This window comes from Argiope bruennichi, chromosome 3 (assembly GCF_947563725.1).
Source record: "Argiope bruennichi chromosome 3, qqArgBrue1.1, whole genome shotgun sequence".
In the NCBI taxonomy this organism is placed as follows: domain Eukaryota; kingdom Metazoa; phylum Arthropoda; class Arachnida; order Araneae; family Araneidae; genus Argiope; species Argiope bruennichi.
In genome coordinates, this window is record NC_079153.1 from 8,884,809 (window position 1) to 8,910,922 (window position 26,114).

Genomic DNA, 26,114 nt, shown 5'->3' on the forward strand with positions numbered 1-26,114 from the left:
GGTAATGATTTCTTGTTATTGACTCATGGCCAGTAGATTCACTTGAGGAACAGTGTGCTTCAGAAAATGCTTGTGGCAGTGAAGGCATTTTCTGGAAACTGATGAAAAGAAAATGATCAATGGAAATCGATAACGAGTTTCATGGTAACGGTATCGCTAATGAAAAAAAAATCATTTTTAGAAACCAAAATTACAAAACGACAAACTGTAAAGAAAAAAAACTAACAAGTACACTGAAAAAAAAAAACACAGCATCATCCCAGACAAATAAACAGTGGAAAAGGGTTCATTAAGATGCATCTTTTGACGAAGAGAAAAGCAACTGATACCACATGGAATTTTCTGAAACAATATTTAAATTTGGACTGACTTCAATGTTGCAATCGTTCGAAATGGACTCACGACCATGAAGGTAATTTGAGGAATCACATATCTGTAAAAACTGCAAATCACATATTAATTGCAATGGCCATGATAATAATTTGGAAATTAAGTAAATTATGAATAAAGTTCATACACTTATTTCTGTTTCATAAAAACCTACAAAATTATAAAAACATAAAGATATTATGTTTGCTCGTATTGCTAGCATATTATATGTCACCAAAATTCCCATGTAGTGTAACAACATTCCTCATGATGTGGCATGTTGTTACTATATTTACTATATATTTATTATATATACATGATGTTACTATAGTAACAAATTATATAACAAATATAGTTTAGTGTTAAATTATCATTACCTAATCGCTTTAAAAAATATGTAATCAGTAATTTAGATCTTCAAATGTTTCTTAAAAGTACATTCGCAATAGTTCCATTTTTTTTTTTTTAATATTCCAACAACTAACCCTGATCTCGCCTATAAAAGTAATGAAAAATAATCCTTCTTCTTTAATTTTGCATTGAGTTTATCTAAATATATCTAGGCAAAATTAATGAATGAATATTTTTAAAAATCTGAGCCTTCAAGTTCATATTATTTATAATCTGTTTACTTTAACTATACATCTCGTACAAACTCTGCTCTCTATTTTTACAATCTTTTATAAGAAATACAAAAAGAGACTCTATTGTAACCATAAAAAATTTGTCATTTAAATGTTGACGATCTTTACAATCTGAAATTTAAATAATGATGATTTTTAGAATTGCATTGGGTTTTCCAAGATTACGATAATTTGAAAGCGAAATTATATAGACAATTTAAATTTAAATTCAACATAATAATTTAATAATTACAATTAATTGTTAATTTAATAATAAAATTTAACATAATAATTTAACATATAACATACATTTAATAAGCGGCTTTATATCAAATTCACAGCTTTCTATAACATATGAACTCAATTCGTTGACATGAAATTTATCGGTCCTTTTTCTTATATTACTTGAAACCTACGATGAAAATAGAAATGATCTAAAAAGAGTAGACCTAATATGTAGATTTAGCCATAAATTTGAAGTGTACATTAAATTCTGAACTAATCTGTTTAAAGAAAAAAGGTACAAATTATACATTCGACTTACTTATATATATTATGAAACAAAATAAAAAGTGTGCTTAAACATGTAAGTATCATAGAATCTCAAAAAGAATACTTTCTTTCTTGTGAGAAACATACACTAAAATATAAGGTTTAACTAAAATGGGGAAGAAATGCATACTTTGAAGGCACTAAGCTATCCTTTACACCTGGAAAATATGAAATTTTGCAACCTTCACTGACTATTTTTCAAACACAGCAATATTTTTCAGAAAATATTAAAAAGTAGTTTTTAGCTTTTGGTCCAAAAATGCATGATAAGTATAGAATTTACTGTATCGAATGAAGAAGACTTTGTTCCAATATAGATTCGAAAGGAAAAGTAAAGGAAAATTTAGAAAAAAAATTATAATAACACAAATATTCCGTAACATTTATTAAAAAAAATGCAGGGATAAAAATCTCTTTTTGATAATTTAAAAAAAAAAATGAATTATGCATGCGGGAAGTCAAACTGGTTACCTGCAATCAAACAAAAACTCGCATGCTCCATATAACTAAAGGAACAGAATTTCATTCAATGGTAGGAAACGATTTTGTATTTGACCTTCCTTCATTTTCTATCATTGATTAACCTATCTACAATGGAATTTAAAATTTTTTTTTCAAAAAAAAATTATAATGATAGTTAAAAATTTTCAAATGATAGTTTTTCAATGAGAAATTTAATTGCGTGCTGAAACAGGGTGTTATCTACTTTGCTCATTGTTAAGGCATACAAAAATAGTAATAAATCTTTGAGGAAATACTACGTAACTAAATGCCACGAATGATATTCAGTGTCATAATGCAGAGTATAAATTAGCCCACATAGCTGTTCAACATATAGCCAGTTTGAATAATTTTCTTTGATAGAGGATTATAGCTACTGCTCATCAAGATGCTTTTCACAATATTTGTTGCTTTACCAGTTCTGCTGGTAGCTCCTTTAGTACTAGCAGAGGAGAAAGAATACTCTATGGCAGAAGTACAGGAATATATATGCGGTAAGTTCTTAATTATTGTTTCCTCACATTCAGTCTTAAAGGCGTTTAAAATTTTAAGCATTTTTAAAAGACTGAATCCATTGAGGGAATAAAAGAAAAGTACATAATTTTAATTTTGTTAGACAAAGTTAAATTATAGAAATTTACAGAATTATCATTTCTCAATCAATTTTTATTTTACAGAAATTCAAAAATTTAGATTATGCCTGTTCACTTATTGAGAAATCAGAAAAATATAAACTTTTCAAAAGGTGTTAAAAAAAACTCTGGATAAAGTTTCTATATAAAAAAAATCTAATTGTAATCTAAAATAAGCCAATTCATTTTATTGAATTATCAAATAATACACCAAATATAGGATTATACAACGTTACTTGACATTTTCAAGTGATGTTAATCATTTGAAATATAATTTTGTTTAAAATGTAATCTTTCCTTTATAGAGGCAAATGTATAGAAATATTTTTAATACAATAATAGAAATCTATCTTTTATATTTCTGCCAAGATTCAGACCAATTGAATATTTTTTGCAAAAATCTTCAATAACAGTAGAAAAGAAAATAATTTATGTTATAAAAATAAAAGCATGATTGTAACTTTGAATTATCGATATCATTCAATGCATTTTAAATTTCTTCTGAATCTGATTATTTTCTGTTAAAATGTATTGCATATTTTAAAAATTTATGAAATCATTTTAATAACAGTTTCCTAATAAGAAATTTATGAAAGTAATTGATAACAGGAAAATAATGTGTTTATAGCATATTCCAAAAAAATTACTCGAATAATCTAAAGTATAATATTTATATATATCAAATATATAACTAGTACTGAAAAATCATATGTTGAATAAACCTCGAATATCTATTTCTTCCTGAAATTGTATGATATTAAGTAAGATTTTAAATCTGTTATGATATTCTATGATCTTTTTTTGTTTGTTTGTTTGTTTCTTATGGCACTTTCCACTGACAAGCCCGCTGTTACGAAGACAGCGATTTAAGCCTGAGGGGGACGTCTCTTATTTTTTATAGCAGCGCCAACTAGGGCCAAGAGTACGACTTTGCTACTCACGCATCACTCATTCGCTTGCACAACCCCTTTTTACAGGAGGGCACATTCACACATCTCACAGATAGAACAACAGAAGAACAACCATGCCCAAACCGGGACTCGAACCCGGGACGCCCAGATCACGGGGAAGACGCGCTACCCCTATGCCAGGACGCCGGCTCTTTCTTTGTAATATATTAATTCAAAATGTTGAAGAAGTTGATATAATTCAGATATTCAATTAAAACAGAATAACTCCCTTTTTAAAGATTTAAATAAATTTGAATAATTTATTATAAATTCTTTATTCTTCTAAATTTCGGTCTTATGCATTACTTAAATTTGTAGCTTTAGCTGTCTTTGATATTATTATATAAGCAATCTGTGAAAAGTGAAATTTTATTTACGATTTTGTGTGATATGAAGATGTAACTCTTATTTATATGTTTTATGAGTTAAAACTTAAATGAATGAAACGAACATTTAATTTGTCTTTTGTAAAGCAAGTTACATTATTTTTCAGGAGATAAACATAAAGATGTATCCGAAACGGTCATGGAATGCGTGGGACAGCAAGATTTTACACCGGTACGTAAATAATTTTGGATATACAAATACAATTCGGCCGAATATAAAATAATACAACTGCGGTTATACAATATTAAATACCTTAAAATATTGTCGAACACTTGAATTTGAATAGTTATTTAGTTAGTTTAAGAAAAAAGAAAAATGGAAAACAAAGAGGAAGTAAAAGGAAGCGGTTTCCATAAAGACAATCAAAGATTCAAATTAAAGAAATTTCGAAAAAAAAAATTACAAACCTTCAATAGGAAGATAAAGTAATATAAGCAAGCATTCATTTCCTTAAGATATTTTATGTGATCAGGCCTATTACTATTGCCATTAACTAACTATCTGAGAATCAGAAAAGGGCAATTCACTTAAACATGTCCTTATAATGAAATGATTTCCCAACGTCACGATTGAAATGACTATTTTCATGTCATTATAGTCGACATATGCTATAATTCACCAACATGCACATTCATTCACTATGACGGGATAATAAATTTGAAATGAATCTAAGACGGGCAAATAAATACGGATCTCTTTAACAGAGAACGTGTAACATAGGAACAGAAATTGTGTGCAAACATAGTTATGGGAAACGATTTGAAAATTTAAAATCGAAAAGAACAGAACATCAAGTTATTGTGAATGAATGGAAGAGTATAGTTCTTAAAGTATTTTCTTCAAGCATATCTAATTAGTACTTCCACTAATTCTTGATGAAAACAGAAACAGCTGAATGAAAACAGAAAAATGTTTCATCAATACCAGTTATGCACAACGATCAAAGAAATCTTTATCATAAATTAACTTGTATTATGTCATATTAATTTACTATCGTAGCGTTTTTCTGTGATCTAATTGCATTTGATTAGATCACAGTAAAAGAATGATTAGTCTACGTATGATTTACCTTCGTTTTAAGTTCGTCTACCATTTGTATTACCAAGAATATGCATCAGAATTCTTTAAATAATATCATGAATTTTACAAGCAGAATACAGTAATAAATAAATCAATACATTTAACATTGCAAAATAAAATTAACTTGTGCACAAAATCTAGTAATAAATACACAAGTAAATGCAATCTTTGCAATCATCAGACAAAAAAAGTCCTTTTAACAACTATTTATTTATTGCAAATTATTTACATTGTATATAAATTATTTACATGGGAAAAACTATGTTATTTATAAGAAATTTTGAAAAAAACTCAAAAATAAAATTTTAGTGTATATTTTGCATTGTTATACCATAGCTCAGGAATCACCTGAGCTCACCATAGCTCAGGAACGAGATAATTATATCACCACAGCTCAGAAACGAGATAATTAATTCTTTAATCGTGTTTATTCATTTTTTTTGTTTTAAAATCTTTTGCTAAATTTCTGGTGACATCATCTCTGACGTCTTATCTTTTATCACTTTCTACTGGCGAATAAATAAAAGAATCAAAATTTCAAGAGGCAATCTCATTCGGTTCTGGTGCAATGACTTTAGCTCGATGCTGCAACAGGGCGTATGTGCTGTTCAATTAAATGATAACAGATTTTTTATTTAAATTATAGAACTTCAGTTATTTAATTATATGTAGATGAAGTATTGTGAGTATTGTGAAGATCTCATGAAGTAATGTGAGATCGCAAGGAAATATTATTTTTGTTCATTTACATTCAAACTCTCTTAATTAATTATTTTTAACTTCAAAAATATAGTTTTCTAAAAGACTGAATATAAGACATTGCGATCCAGTGCATAAGAGTTTTGTCGAATATTAGCATTTCAACTATCAATTTACGTGAAAAAATATTTTTTTCATAGCTCATTCATACGTTTTGGCGCAGAATAAAAAGTGAAATATCATATAGTATATGCAATATAACTGAATGAAATTTTAACTTCCTCATGAAAAATGTTTCTGCTAAATTTAAACCTAATTTTATTAGTATTTTTCATTTAATATCAATTTAATTGAATAAAAAATATTGAATATTATGATACTGTTTTCCTCTCATTCTTTTTGAAAATTTTTTATGATCAACTTAAATCTTATCATTGAAAGCATTTCTTGGCGGGATTTAAATTTTATTTGTTAAATATTGAAAATTAAGATATTATTATGTTCTTGTTCATTTACTTTTATCAGTTTTCTAATAATAAATTCATGAATACCTTTGCATTTTCATACTTTTATAAATATACTAATGAAAAAATATCAACACATCATCATAGGAAGAGTTAGGTAATTTCATATTGATATCTACCAAAAATAATTAATTTTTTTTCGAATTTATTACAGTAACAACTTTTTAACAAAACTGAAGCATACGTGTCTAAATTTTTTATTACTTTTCAGTACAAAGATTGTATGATGGAATGCTATCCTGGCCTGGAAGGAATCAGTAAGGATGAATTAAAAGCATATCATTGTTCACAGAGCCCCGGAGATCTGGAAAAAGTAAAACTAGAATTCCTTTCTTTTTATTATTATTTCAGGCTTCCATTACTATAGATTAATAAAAATTGAAACAAAAGTCAATTAATAATGTAATAAATCCTATAATTTAAATATTATTCATAAAATATATAATCTAAATATTTATTATTATTCTAAATTTATTTATTTCTTTTGCACAATAATTTATTCCTCAACATCAAGTAAGTCTATTATATATTTAAAATATTCGTAAATTAAGCCTGATATCAAATACTGAATTATAAACTTCATAAATCTATTAAAAGTAGTTAATTTTAATTGCAGTAATTCTAAATCACCTTCTAAAAAGGACGAATTAGGAAAAGACATAATTAAAAGACATATTTCTGAAACAATTTATGTTATAGATGATATATTGTCACTGAAAAGTAATTTTTATGTGGTATTAATTACTTATTATTTTCATCTTAGGGTGATGAATGTATGGTGAATAAGTTGAAAGAAGAAGGAAAAGTAAGAATGTTTTTTTTTCTGTTTTATAATTTATTTTCAAATTTCGATAGCTTTAAAATTTTAATAGATAACCGTTTAACTTCTTCTAATTACCCTATATATAGTCCATTATTTTTCTATTTAATTGTTCATTTTAAATTTTTCCTTGCACTGAAGAAAAATTGATTCTTCTCTTTTCATTTTTTACATTAAATAATTTTTTCATAACTTAAAAGCATTTTGCAATAAAATCATTAATTATATGTAAAATAAAATTCATTCTAAACCTTATATTATTTCGAAATAAATGAAATGTAACCTTTATTTCCTTTAAAATAATGTGGTAAAACTAACTGAATTTTTCTTCTCAGACTTTCAAATGTAACTTGAACTAAAATATAATTTTCGTTTAAAATACGTGTATATTAATCTGTTCAACAAAACGTGTGAATTTTTTAGTTCAAATCTATTTTTATTTCGTATTACAGTGTGATTAAATTCTTATTATTCTAAAAATATAAAATTTGTAATTTAAAAATAAGATCGTTATTATAAAATACGTACTGTTTTAGCTTTTCTCAAATTTTCGATACTTCTTTCTGATGATAATTTTTGTTTTCAAGACTGTATTATCGAAACATTTTAAAGCTAGAAATGAACTCGATCTAACCTATTGCTACTAAAGGTATACGAATTGCTGTTGCTTCTACTATCGATAAAATAATAATAGCAATACAACAACAACAACAAAAAAAAAAACTCAAGGCGATTTGGACTAGTGTTCATTTGAGTATCTGTAGGTTTTAAAAACAACCCACAATATTAAAATATTTTCTAATTTTGGCTATTTTTTCATTTATAGACCGAAGAAGTTAAAGAGATTATGAATGAACTTAAGGTAATTTACATTTTTTTTTTTACTTCAAATCTTCTTTAATCTGTTAATTTAAGAATTTCAAGACACGAATTTTTATGTTTCTAATAAAATGTTTTGAGATTACTGATACTTATACTGATTACTGATTTACTGATATACAAAGTAAGATGGAAAAAAATGGATATATTTATCTAATTTTAATATTATTTAACCTCCTACAAGGATTGAACGAAATAATAATTTATTTGGATCTAAGGTTAACGGAGACACATAAGTTTTTTTTATTGTAAAATAAATATGTATTCATAAAATCTAAAGAAAATCATTTCTAGAAGTTACAAAGGAAATTCATACATAAATATTAACAACCGAAAGATATAAATTTTTAATAAAATACGTTTCCTAATTTTCAATTTTTTAGCAAAGAACGATATTTAAAACAGAACTTTATAATAGCGTTCGACTGAAATTGCTGAAGGTCTTAAGACATATATCTTACAATAACATAATGTTCTGAAATGTTAATTTTAATCTCGGATATTTTTGTTGGAATATAGAAAATTATTATGCATTTTCCCTTTATTTTTAATTGAAAGTACTCTAATTTTAGAATTGTCATTAAAATTATTAAAATGTTAAATTATTCTTTTATTAAATTTTTTTTGTGTTATTATGTATTTATTCAAATATTTAAATGGATATTCTTTCATTAAATGGACCCATAATATGTAGTATGTTTATTATAAATAAAAAATGAAACTTTTCGTTTTCATATAATTTACAATATTATTTTTACCTTTATTTGCTCGAGTGTGAAAATATTTTTTCAATTAATTTCTGAAAAACAAATCTCATTCCAATAATAATATTTGATAGATATTTTTCAAACGATATTCGTGTTATTTCCTTGTCTCATAATTTTGTTATTTTTTGAAATTCACTTTATATAGATCAAGAAAAGTATATTAATTGTTATATATATTTTTAGGCATGTATCGAGGCAGGACTAGGCGAAAGGAAATGAAGAAAAGAAACATCAGCCCAATATATTACCAATGAAATTTATTTTTGTAGCTTATTTTATTTTCTGACTTAAGCATGTTTTAAAAAAACTAATAAAAAGTATGAAATTCTTTATTTTAATTCATTTCAAAACAGAAGAAAGTTAGAGTAGATTCTTAGAGTTAATCTAAATCAAAGAGTATTTATATACTCTCAATTATTAGTGTGTAATATATGCATTCCATCAACATAACTGAAATGGCCTTAATTTTTAATAGAAGATTTTGCTATAACTAAATTTTTGTCATCCCATAATTAACATTTCTTTATATTTTATGGCTATTAGATCACAATGAGATCCAAATTAGATATAGTTTTTAATCAAAGTTTTATAAAAGCAAATTTGTAAATCTTATTACTTACCAGAATTCTTAAAACTCAACTTTACCTCTTGATTTAAATCTAGGGTTATACTTTATTACAACCATATTTCTGTATTTATTTATTTCAATTTAATCAAATTATTGCAATCTATAAAAAGTTGAAATCTCTCCTGCTTTTACAATAAAATTGATAAATTTTATGGATAAATGAAGGTTGTCTTTGGATCTCTAATACGTGCAATTTAAGAATAAGCAAATGATTGAAAATTAAAGCAAAAACCTTAAATATATGTAATTTAAAAACTAATAAAGAAAATATAAATTTCAATAGCAAAATAGGGAAATAAAATTGGATATTAGATATGTTCTTAAATTTTATTGTCACCATAATAAATATTTTCGACAGATGTAACTAATTATTGCACTCATACACTTTAAAAGTAATGGGCCTAATCAACTACTGGTTTGTTAGGTTAAATCTGTTGTCTTTTCGTCAACAGCACAGTTGTTAGAAAAAGCATTATGCCATTCATAATACTACGCAACGTTTAGTTCTGCGTTGGAGGTCAATGTTATCAAATGGCATATTTTAAACTCGGTTAATTGTTAATTATATGCGGTAAATTTTTGAATTCATAAAGTTTTCGAAACAAACATTATCTGTCACATCCAGACCTGGAAGATAATGCGTACTGAAAAGTTCTAAGAACACAATGTCCCATAAATAATGATGGTAACTTTAACTTCATGAACTCTGCAATATCAGATGATGTTCTTTCTTGCATTAAAGTTTACTGTATCGCACTTAAACGTAGACACGCCTGCATTCCAGAATAATGCTTTTTATAACTATAATGAATGAGTTCACTGTCTTGTGTAAACATTCTAATTAATAAGATAACACCAGTGAAACCATGCTATACTTGATTTTTAAAAAAAAATTAAAACGGTTGTTCAACAAATTCAGGAAGGTTTACTGAATTCTACAAACAACAATAATGGGTGATATCACGGTCTGGTAATGTAAAATATGCTCGATTCGTCCAATACTCAATAGTTGTGCTTTTGCTTCATTTTATAAAATCCAACATGACAAATCTTGGCAAACTGATAAAATATTAAGTTCTTGAGATATATTGCAAACAATGCGAACTACTTTTAAGGATGATTTTGTTCTGCATTATGAACAAAATGCCAGTGTGCTCAAGAACTTCTCGATCTTTACATCCTTCGTGGGTAGGAGACATTATATTCACCACACTATCCATCCATCTGTCTTACAAACTCAAGTAGGTGCCGCAGTCCTTTACTTGAACTTTAATTCATTTATCATTCGATCATACGGAGTAGAAAATAATTGACTGATCTATTATATAAACCGATAACATTAATGCAACGTTTTTTTAACATCTATATGAACTAAGAAAGAAACTATTTAAAATATCTTTAGGGAAAAGGCAGAGGGAGACGAAGATCTGTTTTATCTAGGGAGCGACATATTACTCATAAACGAATAATTTATAGTTTTTTTTAATCTCTAGGCTATTATTTTGAGAAATGAATAACTTTAACTTCATCACATCTTTCTTTAGATATGTATTAAATATTCAGATTCCTACCCAATCAACGCTACAGGGATCAAAGAAAATTTAGGATACAAAATATTGTCATACATGAAAAACAAAATTTGGCTAAAAACTATAAAGCACTGTTCAACCGTGAGATTTGCAGCTCATTGAATTTTCAACAACTTTTAATAGATAGTTATGGTCATACATATTAAACTTCTTGGAACTCATTCGCTCATGTACAATGTATGCACTGCAAAACATTTCAGACAGCGAACTATATTTTCGAAATAAATATTAAAATAAAGAAAGTATTTCTAAAGAAATTAAGAGAGAGAGAGAGAGAGAGAGATTAATTAAATTCGAAAATCCTAAAAAGTATTCATAAGTTATCGCTGAACACGGCAATAATTTTCTTCTACAAGACACTTCCTCCATGCAGTCACATGATTTGCACGTTAGAAACTTTTTGTCATCAAGATCTTTCTGGAAAATTTTTCTTTTATTGTTGTTCAATTTTGATATGAGATAGATTTTATACTTTACTTTGGTTGTAGCAAAGTATATTTGAAACGTGAATTCAAAATATATCAGCTGCTTGCCGTTCTTAGAAGAAAATTTAAAAGTACGAAATTTAATTAATACAATATATTTTACTGATTTTTTTTATTCTGAAAGAATCCTAGTATAAAAATTTTGCTACAAAGAGCATTTGATATTTGCGGCTTAATTCTTAAACTTTGGCGATAAATAAATTATCAAGAAGATCATTTTAAAATGCAATGTAGGCATTCCATATTAATTTTTATACTACTTTTATGACAGATATTAAATGAAGCAGTCGAAATAGATATTAAAATTTGAGAAAATCTTTTATAATATTTTCAACATTACGTTACGGATTTATAATTTTCTTCCGATTTTCAAGAATTAATTGCAGTTTTAGAAAATATATCACAAGAATTTTTAAATATGGCATACATTCGAATTTGAGTTTCATTTTAAAATATTTTCATATACGTTGATTTTTCTAATATTTCTATAAGTAAATATAGGAAGTTTTGTTAGAATGATTTTCACATAACAACACATTAAATTAAAAAAAAAACATTTGAATTTTTATTAAATTATTCATAACATTTTATGGTAATGATCTATCTCTATCGATTTTATGGTAATGATCTATCTCTATCGATCTCTATGATCTATCTGACAAAAAATGTTATGGAAATATTAATAATTATAAATATTTTCATAGGAAATGTACTCTAAACTGAAACGAAATATTAAGATTTGCTTATTTAAAAAATGTAAATAACTTTCGTCGCTGTAGTTATTTTATTATCAAGATCTTTTTTTGAAACATTTACGTGTAACTTGATTATTTTAGATAGTCTTTTCTAAAATATAATGTCATAAATGCTTATGTCTTCTTTCATATGTCAACAACTGAATTAAAGTCAAGAAGCTTCTTATTTTTATATAACTTCTATAAAGACATGAATATAAGTTTATAAAAATATGCAAAAGAATTCAAGAACATTTTTCTCAGTGTTCGAAAGGCATTCGAAATAAAGCTTGAAGTATCTGAAAAATATATGAAAGAAAATAACGTGGTTTGCCTAGCAGGACGTTAAACGTAAATAAAGCTTTTCAATGCTGATAATCTGATTATGCAATCCATTCCTTCAATTCCATGAAAACAGTTAAGAACAAAGACATGGCCAATTATCAATAGCAATAATAATCGATCTAACACATTATAGAAACTGTCTTTTATCTTATTGTGCATCTTGATTATCTCTAAATTCAAAAGGGATTGTAATGATTCAGCTTCTTCCCTGTTTGACCATGGTGACGTTTCTTTTCCCACGCTCCATAATTAGCATCCAGACAGCAATATCAGCAATGGCGACGCCCTACCGCAGTGTAAGTGCTTCCAGAAGTGCCAGGTGGTCAACTGCTTTAAAGTAAGGACATCTGGGCAATTAGTGCGAGTCCAGATAAGGGACCCCACCTGCATTGCATCTGAAACAGATGTAAACCTGCATTCTTTACATTGTGGAGGGTGGCACCCCAACGCATTCCCACGGTCGACGGTAGACCAGTGAAGTTGTTGCTGAACGATTATTGGATAACCGGGAAAATGGTCCGATGTGAATGAGGGTGGGAACAGGATAAAAGTGCGAGGAGATTCGAAGAGAAGGGTCGTGGACACTGAGGCAGAAAGCGGAGTGTCCGACTAGAATTCCACCCGAAAAGATTCGGTGGATCCCTGGAGCTACGCCTGTTTGCGAGAACGCTACGAGTCGGCTAGCTGTTTTCTTAAGAGGTTTCTCCGAAGTATTCGAGGAACTATCCTTGTTTTGTCGAATAAAAATTAATTTAACCTAGAACTCATTTAACCTAGATGATTAACTGTAATTTTATGAAAATAAAGTTGTAAATAAAGAATTTGATGATAACGCTACCTTTTATTGGATCGAGACTTTACAGGATTGAAATCTGAAAAGAATAATTAGCAAAACGTCACTTACCTCTCCTACATATTCAATGCTTAAATGAGTGGTAATTGTTGCTACAATTATGGAAACTGAGGAGGGAACTGAAAATTTCATACAGAATCAACACGATGCTCTTAGCTAATTGAAAATATAAGCTGAATTTTGTGACTGTATTTTGGTCGGCGCTAATTTTCTTCCTAAATTAAGAAGCATTATATTAATGGGCTATTTTTCAAAAGCTAAGAAATTTTTTTAAATACATTTGTTAATATTGAAATATTTGAAACAGAAGCAGTTTTTACCAAGACATCAAATTAGATAATAACTATTATTATCTATGATTGGGAAAATTTACTCTAGGGAGTAAATGCATATGTTTATGTTGCAAATTATAAAATTGTTGTGATGCTCCTACATCATATAAGAAATGAATTTAATTAAAGTAATGTGCATTTATGGTTTTGATCATTTTGTCTTTACAATATTTCACAATGAAAATTTATGATGATGAAAATTTATCTCTATACAATGTAATTTTTTTATATTTTTCATCATGTCAAACCATGCTTAATTCTACAGTATTTACCAATGGACTTTAAAATCACTTCACTCATTCTACAGGTCACCCATCACAGACCAATATTCGGACATAAAAACTTCCTGTAAGCTAAATATTAACGAGGAAAGGAAAATCGTTTTAAAAACTAAGTAGGCAACAAGTTTTTAGAAAATATTACATTCATAAAATAAGATATAACAAACACTCTCTAATACCACAATGGTGACTATAAAAACTCACAGTAATATCACAACTTTATTTAGTTTTGCGGAAGAGGATTATGACTGCTACTGAAAGTATTAATAATTTTAGAAATTCTTTTTCTTGTGTCTGTTGTCTGTGCAGTAGATGACAGAATTGAATTCAGGAAATTAAAAAAAAATCATAAATAGTAATATTCTTTTAGCTATAAAATTCATAAATGTATGTTCGTATTATTTACTTGGGTCAACTTGCATCTTTTTTTAAAAAAATAGTAATTATATTATGAAGTTTCAAATACTTATATTTAATTCATTAATAAAGCATTTCAGTGTCTCAAATTCATTTTCTAACTACATTCCTACGTGTTATTTTATCCATTTTTTGAAAATTATTATTTGCTAATAAAGCAATTAAATTAATAATTCATTAACAATTATTAATTGATTACAGCAAATAAATGAATAAATATTTTGCCTACATAGTATTACATTCGTACTTTATCCATTTAGAAAGGCCATGTTATCATTTACTAGCATACAAGTGTAATAAGAGTGAAAGTAACGACTTGTGCTGATTATATTGATGTCAGATGACATTAATTGATTGGAAAAGGTAAAATGCCATGTGTTAAAATATTTTCTTTTTTAATAAGCTGCCCTGAATATTTTTACTTTCTTTGAAATTTACCTAAAAATGCGATAGAATAGGAATATTGAAGGAATTAATATTTTATTTTCCTACTTCTCTATTGTTAATATTAACGTAGAAAATTGAATTTTATTCAAACATCTTTTAATGCGTGTTTTATAAAAATAATCCGATACATCTATGTTTCATGAAATGGGAATGTTGTTTCATTTTCATGTTTGGTAATAACATCGTTATACAACTTAGTTTACTTCATGTATTCTATGGAATTTGTCATAATGATAAATGGAAATTATTCTGCATATAATGAAATGTTCGTGTTCCATCATACAAAAGCATATTTAATTCAACAATGTATGCGGAAGAAGCATAAAAAAATCTCTTCATTTAATCAGTGTTAAAAAGGCAACATGTATTTACGTATGAACATAAACAATTCAAATGATTCTGAATTCTAATGCAAAGGAGGAAAATTTGTTTTAAAAATAAGGCATGCTGCCAATAGTGCTTTGTTAAACTGATTGAAAAAGATCATTCGCTGTTTATAAAAATAATATATTGTTCAGGGAAAAAAACACATAAAAGATACTTTTAACTACAGAAGTGGATACTTATAATAATTTCATGATAACATATTTGACAACATAACAATACCCATTTACTTTCAGAGAGGATTGTAACTGCTATTGAAGATGTTCGTTTTAATACAAATTCTTGTTCTTACCGTTTCTATCTTTGCAGAAGAGACCAGAATGAGTCCAGGCGATATAAAATTAGTCTTATGTGGTAAGTACTCATTTAGCTGTGGAAATCTCTGGACTGATTTTTGCGGTATCAACTCACATTAATTAAAATCTTTCCTAAACACGCAGTAATTATTTCCTGATGCGAATATTTGGCTTCAGTTCAAAAGCAGCACATTTGATTGTTTCTTTATCATCTAACAAAAAGTAGTATTTTCAAACAGCAATTTCAGAACGAAAATATAACTGTCTATCATAAATTTTTTGAAATCTAAATATATATATAACATTTGGAATAGATTATCAAATATGTTTGATTTTTAGCAAATTCATGTTAAGAAAATATCAGAACAAGAATAAATAATGTTATAGAATAGTTTCTTCTTCTAAACTATTCTAAAGAAGAAACTCATTTTAAGTAAATCGAAGCTTCTTTTATTAAATATTTAAAAATACTACTTCCACTTATTTTGAAATTAATTTAATTAAATTAAATTCATCTTAAAAAGGCACTTTTTTCTATTCTTCAAGATCTCAAAAGTGTCAAAGGCATCCGAATTACATTGTGCCGTAATTATTTTATTTTTCAGAGGAAGATTATGCTGAAATCGCAGCAATGGCAATGGAATGTATGGAAACCGCTGATTACTCATTTGTGAGTATTTTTCTTTTAAATTAGAAAAAAATTCGGTTTAATTTCAAAATTATTAAAAAATTATCTCTTAATTACAAAATAATTTAAGATATAAAGTATAGCTTAATGGGAACACAGTGCCATATGTTAATTGTCATTATTTCGTCATAATCCACTTTTCCAAGACGAAATTTCTAATTCTTAAAACAGAAGCCTTCTTTTCACATAAAATTTGCATGCAAAATGAATATCTCTTCTTGGCAATTTCGAAGAGAGATACATATATTAAGACTACGAATCTTTTATGTATATCTTGAAAAACATTCTACGCACATTTCTGCATACAGTTAATTAAATTGTTATGTTTTTTAAAGCTTTTGTGAAGATAGTAATCGGCTATTCCCTTATTTCTTATATGCTTGAGTTCTGAAATTCTGAACTTTTTTTGTAATGACATAGTAATATTTTCATATTTATTTCATATTAGCTCATAATAAAAATTAAATCTCATTTAATCGCTTACTTTTACTCAGTTTTCATTCGCTATAAGAAGTACCAGTTGGAAGTGAATTTGAAAAAAATTAATTAGGATAATTTCATATTATTAAGATGAATCATGAAGTGTATTAAGTAGTAAAAAGAAAATGTTAAAAATTAAAAGATTTTAAAAAAATTTGTATGTCTAAAATATAAAAGAAATTTTTTTCCTCATAAATATGGATGTCATGGTAAAGATTCTAAACGTGTCAGAAGATGAAAGTAATAAGATAAGAAAATAAGCTTTAAAATAATTAAAATAAAGGAATCGTAAAATGTATTAAATAGTAATACGAAAAAAAAATTTCTTAAATATATTTTATATTTCCTAAAGCATAGAAAACATACTCGTCATAAACATTGATGTGTATATATATATATATATATATATATATATATATATATATATATATATATATATATAGGTTATAATATTTTATTAAATAAATATTTTATGTTTGTTGTAAGCGGAGTTAAATCTTGTTACTACAAGCTATTATTACTACTACTATTCAAACTATGAGCTAAGAACGAGAATTAAACCACAGTGTCATTTATTTTTGAGTGATTTTCTGTTCTGAATATCACAGAAGGAATGGAAATCTCCCTAAAAGATGCTTTTTTATTTACAATTTATTCATTTAAATGTTACCTTCTCAGAATCTAAATTCAGTAGTGGTGAAAACAATGATTGCTTCATTTTCTCTTTTATGTTATAGATATGGAAAAAACATTTTGCATCACCAAAATATTGCCAAAAATTATGAAAATATTCTTCACAATTCATTTTACTTCTTATCACAGAATAAATTTATAACTACTTTATTCTAAGTTAAGAAGATTGAAACTTGCAATTTTTCAGTTCCAAGATACAGAAGATTGCTTTACTGGTGTGAAAGAAGAAACTCCACAAGGTTTAAAAGACTATTACTGTTCGCATGAGGTAGAAGATTTAGAGAAGGTAATTATAAGCTTACCATAAGCGTTTGTGACATTTATGTTAAGGTTTTACAGCACCTTAAGAATAAAGAATAAATAATAAAATTAAGAGTGCTGTCCATAGTAAGATAAATAGTACATCAAATCCTTTAGATTACAGTTCCGGTTGTATAATTAAATTTAAAAATAATTTTTTTGTGTTCATATTTGTTATTTTTTCAGTAAAATATTTAATTGAAGAAACGTTTCAGCAATTAAATTTTAAACAAGTCTTCCTAAACACAAATGATGGAAATTGAGCTTACATGTAGCTAGAAAAGTTGTTAGACATTAATAGAGCATTTAAAATACATAAGGACTTTAAAAACGGTATGAAAAAAATTAGCTTCCATATTATATACCATCCTTAGAGCTCGTTCGAATCCTTAAGATTATTGTGTTATTATAGTTGGTTGTAGTATTATAAACATTTTTATCATGATTATTTTTCTTTTCATTTGGGTCTGTCATGCTCAAATGTTCTGCAAAGCATGCCACCAAAATTTAGCATTCTCTTGATCATTGATATTTATCTTCCGAAAATTCCTTTTAGTCATACTTCAATTCATATCCTATGCACCTAATCCTAGTTTCCTATTTTGCACTAAAGTAAAATTAAATTTTTTTAAGAAGATTCTTGACTATGCGTGAATTTTACTAAAATAAAAAACGTTATAAATGGGCCTATCAATGAACTAACTACTGTCTGAAATCAGTCATTGAAATATAAAAATAATTTTGTAATATGCTGTCTTCTTTTCCACATTTTCAAATTCATATACCTTTTTTCAAGAAATTTTATAATGCTGTAAAATTAAAGTTTATATTTCTCTGACTTTCTATTCATTTTTAAGGATAAATTCTTATCTATTCTCTTTTTCTGAGAATGAATCATTTTACTAATATGTTCTACCATAGGAAGAAGACTGTGCTACTCAATGGTTGGAAGAAAATGGCAGGGTAAGTATAACATATTATTACTCTATAAATAGTATATATTATATACTCTATAAAATAATAAATAAATGTGTATACATTTTTATATCTGTAAACTTAGCATTATTTTGAATGTAACCACTTGAAGAAATAATTATATATCATCATGTATAAGCTTAAAAATTATTTTGAACCATTTGGATTTCATTTATAGAACTAATATGCGCTGATCATGAAATAATTGTGATTTATTTAGAATTTGATTTTAAAATTCTACTCATCAATAACTAAAATGCATCTACAAACATTTTCGGTCTTGGGATTTCAATTAAATTAGCAAAGAGAGAGAGAGAGACATTATTAATTGTCTTCATCAACTACATTATAACGAGATCCCTTTACAACTACATTTATCCCTTACTATTTCATTTAACTACATTTACTATTTCATTAACTACATTTATCTTTTGTGCACCACTTTTTTTAAGATGACCTCACAATTAAAAATTGTATCGAAATTTACATAATGGCGCCATCATGGCATTTTAAATAATCTCAAATCCAATTGCAATTGCTTTACAAAATTAACTATTTTTAAAGTAAGGATTTTAAACCCATTGAATACCATGCATTAACGATTCCAAAATAATTAATTATCTTAAATTGATTATTTCTTTAATTGAAATGATTTGTAACTTTGTTTTTGTATAAATTGATACTGAATGTTTGGAATAACATTCGTACCATCTATGGTTGCATTTAGCTGGACAAATTTTCTGAGATCAATATCCAAACACTTAATATTATTTTAAGCAGTATAATGAAATGTATAGACTTTTCTCTTTAATACAACGTAATTAAAACAATGAAAGAAAAATTTTCTACAAAAAGCTTTAAAAAATCAAAAATATTACTTTAGAAAATATTAAATGATGTAGGTATTTAAAGTAAAGAGATTAAGCTGGAGAAAAACTTCTGCAATATAGATTAATGCAAATAAAAATTGTTTTTGTTTTTAAGTTTATTTTATTTTGTTTTTGCCATTAAATTGAATACTTACTTCAATATCCTTTTTAATAATATCCTCTTTTTATATAATATTAACATGGTTTTAAAAAGGGTTCACTTTTTAATAGGGATTTATTTTTCTATCGACTGTTTAAAGTTTTAAATCTTTGCATTGAGTTGGTCTGCATAAGTTATTGAAACATTTCAGCTTCAGTAATTTAATTGATCAAAAACGTGAGAAAAATATCAAAGGCACTATAAGAGGAAATAATGTAACAGCAAAAGTAGTATTTAGGCTTCATAAAAGTCATTTTTCTTTTGCATGAAAGAATTTTGTTTTGAGATGCACAAATAATAATTCATTAAATATAATTTACTGATAATTGTATAACTATTGCTTGTAATATTGTGTAAGTTTAATATATGTTAAAATTAATCATATATTTACACATGATTGCAGTTGTATGTCTAATAGAAAATACATTCAATCCAAATCTAAAAGCACATTCAGAAATACATTCTTGAATATTTTGCATAGATTATTATTTTCGTTTAAAGGTTTTAATTAAATATTTTATCTTCTGTAAATTTAAAATTCTTTATTAGTCTCAGACGTAAATTAAACTGCAAGTCTGGAATTACTAGAAATTAGTTTTAACAATATGTATAATGTTGGAATTTGTAAAAGTTTATTTTCAGAGAAATAAGCATCAAAGTTAACAAAAATTGAAATATTCTTTGCTATTTATATATCTCCATGAAATAGAATTCTAGCATAGGAAGAATATATTCATTTCCTTTAATACATTATTTAATACTTTAAGAAAATAAGGCGATCATATGTTCTACATATTTCTTAGTCTACTTTCTTTCTCTTTCAGATAATTTAATACTTTTTTCTTTACTATTAATTCTTTAATTTAATAGTAAATTATCTTTACATGAAAAGAACATTAAATATAAATTACATGCTGAGTGATGTATCTTCTACTTAAAAGTTCTGTTTTTCTTTATTTTTAGGGAGAAGAAATATTGAACATGAAGAAGCATGTTGCGGTAATTTATATATTAAAATATGTTTGCATTTCTAATTCCTTCATTCAAAAACTATTTATTGTTGATATTTTTGAATAGATGTCACAGATATTCACATATATATATGAATATCTGTCGGCTCATTAATATATTTCTGAATGGCGTCAAAGAAAGTAAACTAAAAAGATTGATACCTTGAGTTAAGAAACAATTAAATTAATTCTAGCCGCTGACGAGTGTTCAAATTATTCATCTATTGGTTTAAATTAAAAACGAAATCAAACCCTATTCCAATTGTTCCTCTAAACAACCTTCATAATCTGGGGAATTAAATCAAAATGGCGACACTCATTCAATATTTCCACCTCATTTGTTATCATAATGAAGAGTTTCCGAGTTACATCTGTTCAACTCAGAACAAGAGGGTTCTGGTTAAAAATTTTTTGTTTTTCCAATTCTTTTTTAGCTAATATTTATTTCTCTTTTTGGTGTAGAAAAACTGCATACTGCAACAAACTGCCTTTCATTTTTCATTGTGTATTAGTCTTATTGTAAGAATTATTTTCCAAAACAAACGGATACAATTTCAGTTTGTAAAGAGATAATAATTTTGTTACTAAGTTTTGATGTTGCATTTGGCGGTAGAAATAATAATTTTGCATTTATGAGTGATATAAGCATCTTGTCACATTATCTGACATAAAATATGGCTTTATCCCCCCCCCCTTTTTTTGTCGAAATTTAGTAGATATTTATTTAAAAAAATGAAGCCACCTAAGCTTTTTTTTTTCGCGTACCACGAGGCATCAAGACGATGTAAATCTTTTCATTTAAAATACATGGGTCTTTATCTGGGTCTGGGTACGATATCACCATGACGTTATTCTATATTCTGAAAGCTGATCAATATCATAGAAATATCATTATAATGTATTTTTTTATCGAAATATATTAATAGGGGGAGGGGGGTTCTCTTTCTCTTCTGCTGAGCTCACGCTAAACCTGATGGTAAGCTGCTCCTTCTGAATTTTTTTTTTCACCTCAGTCTTCTGACCTTTAAACATACTCTTATTGGACAAAGGGCTGAAAAAAAATGCCGTTTCATCCATGTTAAATATATACTTTTCATCACATCCAGCCGGAAGCAGAGGAAGAAACTCCTACTGAACTTCACATGAATTAGGGTCGACATCGGCCGCTTCGCCTTACAGTGATCGAAAAGTGACATTATTTCGTATGTGAAATCTGTTCAATCACTCATTGTTGGTCACACAAAGATCAAGAGATGTCGTGAATTACTCGAGAACGTTATCTTATCTTAAGCCAGTCTGGACCAGGTTTATTTTTTCGATTTAATTAGTTTAGGAAGTGATTATTTAAATGACTGCAATGGCAGGCGAATAAATATATATAGATAAATAAAGGCATTTCGTATACTCACAGCACTGCACTTACGTATAAATAAAAGCACTCCACAGGCCAACTATCAAATTACAATATGTCGATCCAAAATTTTACATCAGAATGATACATTGTCACCCTACTGAAAACGAATGTTGTAGAGAAGTTTTCTAATCGTTATCAATCGAGTTTTTTTAAAAAAATTGACACCCACTGACCGACACTTGTATTTGGTTAGCATTTTTTTATATATGCCTGATACTTTTACTTTTCATCGTTTAAAGTTTGTATAAAGTATCATTCAAATAAAGCACAAAAATAAATATCAATAAAGTATCATTCAAGCTTAGAATAGAAACTCTGCCACATAGCAACAGCGACTTTGAGAGAAACTTTTATAATTTCAGAAAGTAAATGGGTTGGAAATATAGAAAGAATAATTATGATCTATTTAAATTAAATAAATTTTATTGTGCATATATGCGAATGGTTGTAATATATGCGATTAAAGATTACTGGGAAAGGGATTAGGATTAGGGGCTAATTATTTTATATATATATATATATATATACCGAGTGTCCCATAAATTTGTAAATACTTTAAAAATTCATAAAAATTGAAGGAATGAGTATATTTTAATGCTGTTTGCGAAACTGTTATTCACATGATGGGGTTTTTTTTTTCATACAAAAAAAAAAGATATAGTTCAAACATTTGTCGATAGAGGGCGCGAAACGCAAACAAAACATACAATTCTACGGAAAAAATACTTTTATTTGCATGCAAGCAATTGTTTACATGCGTATCACACCAGTACTACAGTACTTGTTATATGTGTCCATCATCACCACAAATAACAGTTTGGAGGCGGAAGACAACTGCATCATACAGCATATCCGGATGAATGCAGATGAGATTTCGTGGTGAATGGCTTCCTTTAGCTGCACTAATAAAGTTGGCCTATGGCGGTAGACTTAAGGTAACCCCATAGCCAAAAATCAAAGGGTGTTAAATCTGGTGAGTGTGGGGCCATTCATGTGTAAAGTGACGGCTGATTATCCGTTCTTCAGTAAAAGTTCTTCTCAAAAATGCCTTCACTTCGGTGTCGATGTGAGGAGGTGCCCCGTCTTGCATGAATGTCACTGTGTCAAGGACATCGTGTTCCAATAAGGACGGTATCACTTCCTTCTGTAACATTTCCAAGTAACTTGCTCCATTAACTGAACATGTCTTCCATCCTGCTTTTTTACAGGGCTTTTCAAAGAAAAAAGGGCCTACAATAATGGATGCAGTGAAATCGCACCAAACAGTAACCCGTGATGAATGCAGGGTCTTCTCAGTGTAAGCGTGTGGATTCTCATGTGCCCATATTCTACAGTTATGGGTATTAACTGCTCCATGCAAAGCAAAATGAGCCTCATCTGTCCACAATACTTTCAGCAACCATCGCGGATCATCTTTAATTTTCGCCTAAGCCCAATTTGAGAATTCCAGTCTCTTAGCTGTATCATTTGGTAACAGCTGATGTAGCGATTGCAATTTGTATGGGTACAATTGCAATACACCATGAAGGATACGTTACACCGAAGTCTTTGGTATACAAGTTATTCGTGCCACTTCTCGTGCGCTACTGACTGCATTTGTAGACTGTTCCCTTAGCGGGTCCATTTGCGAAGAGACATCGTGGGTACGGACTGTTGTTAAACTAGGTGCATCACTGCGTGGCCGATGACACAAACTTCCAGTTTCTTCGAAACGGCGTACTAGGGAAACAAGTCCAGCAGGAGTGATCGGACCTGAACCTTTCTTCAATCTTTTCTGGGTCCTAAACTTTCGTAAGGCTTCAGCCGCCGATTCGTTGCTGACATAAAACAACTTTACCAATAGTGCTTTATCCACCAGTGTCAACATCTTAATACAAACCTTATGCAAACCTTTAGAAATGATGTGTCAATCGCTCACTCTGCCTTTCATAAGACTTTAATTTGCATATTTCCACTGATTTGCTTGTGTGCAGTGCCCTCTATTGACAAATTTTTGAATTATTTTTTTTTCTGTATCAAAAAAAAAATCCCCCTTCATGAGAATAATAGTTTCGCAAACCGCATTCAAATATACACAGTCCTTCAATTTTTATGAATTTTTAAAGTATTTACAAATTTATGGGACACCCGGTATATATATTTCAAAATTAGTCGACTATTAAAATTTGCCCCGTCTTTGGGGAAAAATGATAGCAAATAACAGAAATAGTAACAATTTAATTAAGAATATTTAAAAATATGCTTATCATTAATTTGTGAATTAAATTACCTTAAGGAATTTTAATAAACAAAGCTTCAGGAATGTTTAATAAACAAAGCTTCAGGAATGTTTAATAAACAAATTGATAATGATTAATATCAAGTGATGTATAATAAAATAAAGATTAAAATTATACATTCAATCAATATTAAAGTGAGTCTTTATTAGAATTTCAATTAACACAACTAATTTTAGACTTTTCCTCTCACACATTTAATGATTGACTGTATTTAGAAATGAAACATCGCACTCATTCATTTTTGTCAGAGTTGATATACGCATCTCCACAAGTAAAAGAAAACTACTCTTCTTTAAATTTATCTATGAGTTCTAAATTCACCTTTTTTTATTCTTCTACCAAAAGTTTCATTTCTTGAATTTGTTCTTTAATATTTCTTTTCCCAGAATCTTTTTCTTTATTCTTATTATTATGCCGTCATATACTTTTTCAATTTTATTTTTTCATTTATCTTAGTTGAGAAGGGTGATTTCCTTTTGTATTAGCCACTATTAGCAGCTCTCAAAGATAATAGCGACAATTCCTTAGAAAGAAGTTTATTCTTTCAGGGTGCATGCCAAAATTCAAAGAAGAAAATCTTATAAGAATAAGACATAAGAGACAAAAAGCATTATGTTAAAGCTTTGCCTACCATATAATTTTCATTGATTTGTAAAAAATACAGCAATTAGTAAAAAAAATCAATCAACATTTTATAACTGCATATTTAGTAATTAAACATGTGAAACCAATTTTTAAAGTATCAATTAACTTGTCTTAAATAAAAATTTATGAATACTTTGATATGAATACTTATGAATCAATTAACTAAATCGATGCACATGTTTCTATTCATACACTATGCATTCGGCTGGGTACTGGCTATGCTAGTGTAATAAAGTTCCGTAAGAATCCTGTGTGATGAAAATTCCAACGAAATGTATTTTGAATGACTGCGCAACGTATATGTTACTATTTATACTTTCTGAAACTATACATGACATTATATTTTAATAAGTGTTAAAATATATCGTTACATTATATTTATATATATATTGTGTAAATATTATTATCTTCGTGTTATAACTTCAGAAAAATATATAAATTCCAATTTCAGCATTGTGTCATTGAAAAAATGAATTCTAATGGAGAGCAAAAGGAGGAATGATATGCGTCAATGCCCTCTAACAACAGTCAACAATGATTATATAAACTTTGTACATCTGTTACCATTTATTAAATTCAAAAATATTTAAAAAAAATCTTAATAAAGTTATTATGACAATTCATGTCTTCCTCTTCTTTAGATTTGAAAATAAATGATATACATTTTTCAATTAATTTTTTTACAGATTTTCTTACACGTATATGTCGGTTAATATGATTGTGAAGAATGAAGGAACAATTATCAGAAATAATTTCAATATAATAATATTTTTTAAAACTTAAGTTACTTTCGAGAAATTTTCATACATATTTAGAAAGGAAGAAATAATAACCTTTTAACCTTGCTTTTAAGTATGAGATGTTTATTTTCCTTTATTTCTTCAAAACTTTACCACCCAAATAATTATTGCATATTTTTATTCTAATAATTAAATTTTTTTAATGTCATTACCCTAAAGAATATTAAAATTGATTTCCTTCTATAAGTTAAAGAACTTCTTCAATTAATGTTTAAAGCAAAACTTTT

General features: G+C 27.5%; 2 protein-coding genes across 2 annotated transcripts; both read left to right on the plus strand.

Annotated features, from left to right (window-relative positions):
- Positions 1-2,371: 2,371 nt before the first annotated feature.
- Positions 2,372-9,111, plus strand: LOC129964173 (uncharacterized). The gene is made up of 6 exons (XM_056078886.1): positions 2,372-2,539; positions 4,121-4,185; positions 6,529-6,630; positions 7,081-7,122; positions 7,964-7,999; positions 8,967-9,111. The coding sequence occupies exons 1-6, from the start codon at positions 2,434-2,436 to the stop codon at positions 9,000-9,002; spliced, it is 387 nt and encodes a 128-aa protein (XP_055934861.1). The 5' UTR covers positions 2,372-2,433; the 3' UTR covers positions 9,003-9,111.
- A 6,344-nt stretch (positions 9,112-15,455) lies between these two features.
- Positions 15,456-25,710, plus strand: LOC129964174 (uncharacterized). Its single transcript, XM_056078887.1, has 6 exons — positions 15,456-15,632; positions 16,180-16,244; positions 17,623-17,721; positions 18,657-18,698; positions 20,703-20,738; positions 25,539-25,710. Exons 1-6 carry the CDS (start codon positions 15,539-15,541, stop codon positions 25,587-25,589), a joined length of 387 nt encoding a protein of 128 aa, XP_055934862.1. The 5' UTR covers positions 15,456-15,538; the 3' UTR covers positions 25,590-25,710.
- Positions 25,711-26,114: the final 404 nt, after the last annotated feature.

Excerpts from the sequence above, each read along its gene's own strand:
- LOC129964173 (XM_056078886.1), top strand. The coding sequence starts at position 2,434 with ATGCTTTTCACAATATTTGTTGCTTTACCAGTTCTGCTGGTAGCTCCT. Across the intron at positions 2,540-4,120 it reads AGTACAGGAATATATATGCG|GAGATAAACATAAAGATGTA; the intron begins GTAAGTTCTTAA and ends ATTATTTTTCAG. Across the intron at positions 8,000-8,966 it reads AGATTATGAATGAACTTAAG|GCATGTATCGAGGCAGGACT; the intron begins GTAATTTACATT and ends ATATATTTTTAG.
- LOC129964174 (XM_056078887.1), top strand. The coding sequence starts at position 15,539 with ATGTTCGTTTTAATACAAATTCTTGTTCTTACCGTTTCTATCTTTGCA. Across the intron at positions 15,633-16,179 it reads TATAAAATTAGTCTTATGTG|AGGAAGATTATGCTGAAATC; the intron begins GTAAGTACTCAT and ends TTTATTTTTCAG. Across the intron at positions 16,245-17,622 it reads AAACCGCTGATTACTCATTT|TTCCAAGATACAGAAGATTG; the intron begins GTGAGTATTTTT and ends GCAATTTTTCAG.